This window comes from Artibeus jamaicensis, unplaced genomic scaffold, assembly GCF_021234435.1.
Source record: "Artibeus jamaicensis isolate MK-2021 breed Jamaican fruit bat unplaced genomic scaffold, CSHL_Jam_final contig_354, whole genome shotgun sequence".
NCBI lineage: Eukaryota > Metazoa > Chordata > Mammalia > Chiroptera > Phyllostomidae > Artibeus > Artibeus jamaicensis.
In genome coordinates, this window is record NW_026521803.1 from 20369419 (window position 1) to 20375418 (window position 6000).

Here is a 6000-nt window from a genome sequence, read left to right on the forward strand (position 1 = left end):
TTTCACTTTTCTTTATATAATTCCGTGTGCTTCAGTTTTTATAATGAACACTTTTATATCTGAACAAGTTTAAAATATTTAAGAAAACAAATGTGACAAAGCAGGGTCATTCGTCCTTCATTGAGGAGTTGACATTAAGGACACAGTGATTCCTGCCCTCATATTACTGCCAGTGCAGTGAAGGAGGAAGACATTGAACAAATAAACCCATATAAATAAATAATTTCAAGTTGTGATAAGTGTTATGAAGTAAAGAAACAGATTATTACGAGAAGAAAATTAATTGGGGCAATCTATTTTCAATAATGAGGTTAAGGAAGTCCTTTCTGAAGTAGTGATACTTCAGTTGATATCTAGTGGGATGAAGAATAGTTATCCAAGCCCCAAAGGCAAGGGAAGTAAAAGCAAAAATAAATGAGTGTGACTATATCAAACTAAAAACATTCTACACAGCAAAAGAAATCAACAAAACAAAGAGGCAGCCAATGTAATGGGAGGAGATATTTGCAAACAATACATCCGGTAAGGGGCTAATATCCAAAATATATAAAGAATTCACACAACTCAACAACATCAACAAACAACCCAATTAAAAAATGTGCAAAGGCCCTGGCTGGTGTAGCTCAGTGGATTCAGCGTGGGCCTGCAAACCAGACAATCGTGGTTCATGGTTTGATTCCCAGTCAGGGCATATGCCTGGGTTGCAGGCCAGTTCCCAGCAGGGGATGTATGAGAGGCAACCATACATTGATATTTCTCTCCCTCTCTCCTTCCCTTCCCCTCCAAAGATAAATGAATAAAATCTTTAAAAAAAAATGTGCAGAGGACCTGAACAGATAGTTTTCAAGAAAGACATAGAGATGGCCAACAGATACATGAAAAAAGTGCTCAACATCACTAGCTAAAAGGGAAATGCGAATCAAAACCACAATGAAACTACCTCTCATCTGTTAGATTAGCTTTAACAATAAGACAAGAAATAACAAGTGTTGGAGAGGAAGTGGAGTAAAGGGAACCCTTGTGCACTGCTGGTGGGTTGTAAATTGGTGCAGCCACTAAGAAAAACAGTACAGAGGGTCCTAAAAAAATCAAAAACAGCAAACCCTTTCCTGGGTATCTACCCCCCAAAATGTGAAAACACTTATTTGTAAAGATATGTGTACCCTATATTCATTGCAGCCTTATGTATAATAGCCACAACATTATAAATAACCCACGTGTCCTTTGGCAGATGATGGCATAAGGAAGGTGTGGCGCATATATACAGTGGAATACTACTCAGCCATAAAAAGGACAAAATACTGCCATTTGTGACAGCACAGATGGGTCATGAGAGTATTGTGCTAAATGAAATAAGTCAGAAGGAAAAGGACAAGAACCATATGGTTTCACTCATGTGGGGTATAAAACAAAAAGCAACTAATGAGCAAAACAAAAATACGAACAAACTCACAGACACAGATAACAGAATGGTGGTTACCAGGGAGGGAGGGGGAAAGAATGAAGAGGCCAAAGGGGGCCAAATATATGCTGATGGAAGGAAACCAGGCTTCTAGTGGTGAGCACGTAAGCTATATTATAAAGTTGTACACCTGAAATTGATATAATGTTATTAACCAATGTTATCCCAATAAATTTAATAAACATTTTTAAAGATTAAAAAAGGAATGTTAGAAGTCAGCAGAGGAAGAGCTTGTGGACGGACAGCAGGGCCTTCTGGTGTCCACCTGCTCTGGCATTTCCCTCGCGGGCCCTCTCGCACACAGTGTGGTCTGTGATCCGATTCTAGCCCTGGGCAGCCCACCTCCGTGGGCTCCTTGGACCCCAGTGTTGTGCTGGTCTGATCATTTTCTGTCTGGGTTGTGTGTGTTACAGGTATGAGACATCTCTGTTGGATTTGGTTCAATCACTGAGCCCAAAGTCTGCTTCTAAACCTCAGCCCCAACCCTCCAGAGAAGCCAGGGCCTGGAATCACAGACCTTGCCGACTCAGTTCTCTAAAATCAAACCGGAACAAGATGGCGGCAGGCAGGACCCCCGAAGACCTGGAGGAGAATCAGATTCTGGAAGATATCTTTTTCATTTGATGCCAAAGCACTTGCTGCAAAATTTCCATCAGAACCTTGTGGGGTTTTTAGTATACTGATCTAGGATTTAAAAATTTCTGATCACAAGTAATTGTGTCTCTCCTTTCACAGGGCCCTGTCTCACTAGCATCTGTTATGTATCGAATACAGAAATCATCCTAACAACCCAGGGTGTTTTGACCAGACCAATCAGTAGATAAAACACACTCAGGGGAGATGGGTAGTGTCTTCTGTAGGCCAAGCAGTGATGGGAACATCAGCGTGGGACGCTCTCTGCATGGCAGGGGCCATTGCATATGCAGCTTCCTTTTGAGAGAATTTCCTTCTCAATATTTTGCTGGAAAAGATTGGCTTTCTTTTTTACACAAGGAAAACCTACCCACTGAAAGATCCCTCTAATTTAAAAGTAGCTCTTCGTAACAAGCAATTTCATAAAGAGGGACCCTTTACCGCTGCACCCTGTTCTCTCACCGCCTGTCTCTAACTGTAGTCATTTAACTGCAGTTGGAGTTGGGGCTGCTGTTGGCACAAGCAACACTGAAGGCCAAGTGTGAATCAGGCTCAGTCGGCATCATCCTGGCAGGTGCTCCCCTGGTAACCAAAAGGGCTCAATGGGCTAAAGGGAGGGAGGGACCACCCCCCAGCCCTGGGAAACTGGCATTAAATCACACAAAAGTGACTACACTAGTCCCCACTTCAGAGTATGCTATTTTAATGTGTGCAACTGTTTATATATGCGTGAGATTTTAGGTTAGTAAATTATCTCTATGGCCATTTTCCCCATGTGGTTTTGATCCTGAGTTGCACTTTGGATATCCCGCATCAGCTCAGTAGGTACAGCTTGAAAGAAAGTAAGAGCAGAGCCCCAGGTTATCTAAGTGGCATTTCCCTCAGTCCCTGATAGAGCAGCAGCTCCTGGCAACCGGACAGGTGAAAGAACAGGCTCTCCTGGCCAGCTCCGGCACGCTCCCTCACCCAGCACTGCCCCTCTCCTAGGTTGTGTGGTTGCTGGCACAGAAGGTTCTGTGCACACCCCTGAGTCCCTTCTATGTGCCTGTCCCCCTCCCTGCTCAGCAAGGGTGCCCTATTTTAGCCATCTCAGATGGGAAAATGGGCCTGCCTGGTTGGCTTTAGGTGTGGAGAGAATGCAGGCGAGGGCTTGAGTGATGGAACGCCAGTTCTGAGATCACACCTATGGATTCAACTAAGGCAGCTAGACACCCTGACCTGTCCCCGGTTCCCCACGCCAGCCCGGCATCTTCACCTGAACAAGGAGACTGCGCAGCTGCCTCACAGAGGCAGAGGTGGCGGGAACAGTCACCACGCAGCCAGCTTCCAAACTGAAGATGAAATCCGTTTTCCTCCAGCTGTCAAAGGTTACCCTTGAGTTTAGGAACAAAGCTGGGGGAGAGTGGGGTGCGGGCGACACCCTAGTCCTCAGAGAAGGGATGTCCTGGCAGCCAGAGAACCAGTTTCACAACTCAGTTGCCCATTTCACGGTTTCTCAGAGCGGCTGTTAATGGTGGGTTGTTTCTAAGCCCCTAGAGTTCCATTATTCCTTTCGGGGGCGGGACCATCTAACCTCTCAGGCTTCAGCTTCACAGCTGTTCCCCTCCCTGCACACCTCCACCACACACACTCGGAGCCGGGTAGGCACCCAGAAAATGCTCGGGGCCTCGTCTACCCCACTGACACCCTAACCTCTCCCCCTCCCACAGTCACAGAATTCTATGGATGGATTGGACCTTATTGCCCATATAATTCATCAGTTTCATTGTACAGATGGAGAGTTCAGAGAAAAGTGACCTGTCTGGGCTCCCACATCCTGGCAGCGGCAGGTCTGGCTGCTAGGCTGGTGTCCTGCCACCATGGCGCGTCACTGCCTTAGCCCAGTGTTCCAAGATGAATGTCTTTTAGAATTTCCACGAGGACTGACCATTCATTCCACCACCATCTCAGAAGTGAGCCCTCACAGGCCACGTGGCCCAAAGTGAGGAAGAATGTCGCAGGTCCGCTCCTGGGGGGCTTGTAGGGTTTTAACCCTCCAGGACCGAGCACCACCATCTGGACTCTGCGTCAGTGGGCGTGGAGGCCCATGGGAAGCCTGTCTAAAGCCATATCCCTGGGGAAAGACAAACCTGTGCAGCAGCACAACAAGTGTGACTGTCTTCTCCAGATAGTAAAGGTGGTTATTGCTGTAGTTAACCTCTTCTGGAAATGCAGTGGCCAGAACGAGGAGGAGGAGGCCTACCTCGGGCAGTGGAGGTGGTGGCTGTGCTAGTAAAACCAGCAGGTTGGTACCTGAAAGTCCAGTGGGAATGGCCTGGGTCAGGACCATCAGAGGACTGTCTGTCTCATCTGTTTGGCTTCTTGTGGCCCAGGATGCTCCTCGGCACTTTCCCGGACTTTCCCCTTATAGGACAGTGGGCATGGACATATGTTTTCATTCCTCTTAGCAGATACTCGGAACTGGGTCTGCTGCTCATATGGAAACTTTGAGAAACTGCCAGGCTGTTTTCTAAAACAATTTGACCGTTTCACATTCTCATCAGCAGAGTGAGGATTCATGGACACTTCCTACTCTCTAAAATCCTCCCTTTGGCTCACTATTGCTACTGCTGGGGGTCAGCACTTGTCAACCCTCCCTTCTCCTCTCTGCTCTGCTTGCAACTCACAACTCCTGGCCATCTCCCAAAGCCACACAGCTCTTTTTGGCCTGTGTGACTTTCCTATGTCCTGGTCTTTTGGATGAATCTGCTTCCACGTTTCCTGAGGCATCGTTACAGATTCTCTTCTCCTGGCCCCAGCGGTGCTGCCTGGGGCCTCTGTTACAGCCCACCTGCAACTGCGCGGTGTGGTCTTGCGTGTGGTCTTCCCCATTAGAACACCGCATGCCCAAATAGGACATACACTGACCTTGGAATCCACCCAGCCTTGCCATGTGTGAGCTGCCTACCTTTAGGCAAGTTACATTTAACCTCAGCTATGATAATTTATAAAATGATTCCTAAAAATGGAGGTGACAGTCCCTGCCTTACAAGTCTGGTGCCACAAATGCTGACCTAACCCTGGAGGAAAAACCAGAGCGACAAGGCCAAGCTCTCCCCGAAAGCAGGGCTGAGCCGGTGTCCAGGGACCAGAGGGGCCTGCGGGGGTTTCTTGTACGTGGGGGAAAGAGAAGGCCCAGGAGGAAAGAGCAGGGTTGGGGTTTGTGAGAAAGTGGAAGGTTGACTAGAAGACCGGGCTCTGCCTGAGGTCCGGAAAGGACCCCCACACTGACCACCCCCTCCCCGCTTCAGTGCATGGCTGGGCAGCCTTGGTTGGTCCCTCCTGGCCACCACCCCACAGACAATGGCCTGATCACAGCCAGGATGCCCAAGGCCCACTGGGCTTCACCTGTTCTGCAGGTGAAAACTCTGGTTGTTTCCTCCTCATCCTTCTCTCCCCCACACATTGGCCCTTTAGGTTCTGAGGGGCCGGAGGAAGGGGAGTTCTCTGCCTTCTTGTTGCTGCCAGTTGAGACGGTGAACTTCGCAGCCCAGGTTCAGCACCCTCCCCCTCCCCCGGAGCTGGAGGTGATTTAAGCTTGCTGGATTTATATAACATTGGGAAACGGTAAACTGTGTAAATGTGCTATGTTTTCCGGGGACAGTTATTTATAGAGGGGCACCCTTAACTCCAGTGCAGCAGTGTTAAATCATTATAATAAATTCATGCTATTCAGACTTTCTTACATTGTAATAAATTTTTTCTAAGCATGAATGAGGAGATATTCCTCTAATATACCATTATGTATTTCTTCTCAAAATGACACAGCTTACTATATCAACTTGGAGAATAACAGAAGGAGATTTACTGCTTTGGAGAAAAAAATAGTTGAGTAGCAATGAATCTGAGAAAAGGACTTGGGACCA

General features: G+C 47.4%; 1 protein-coding gene across 2 annotated transcripts in view; it reads left to right on the forward strand.

The window, feature by feature from the left end:
- KIAA1328 (KIAA1328 ortholog) overlaps positions 1 to 5769 on the forward strand; it is a 229518-nt gene extending 223749 nt beyond the window's left edge. For both annotated transcript variants that reach the window (XM_037154525.2, XM_053664401.1), the window contains one exon: positions 1876 to 5769. In XM_037154525.2, the coding sequence (XP_037010420.2) occupies positions 1876 to 2086 (211 nt within the window). In that variant the 3' untranslated portion in view covers positions 2087 to 5769. The remainder of the gene's footprint in view (positions 1 to 1875) is intronic.
- The last annotated feature ends 231 nt before the right edge of the window (positions 5770 to 6000 follow it).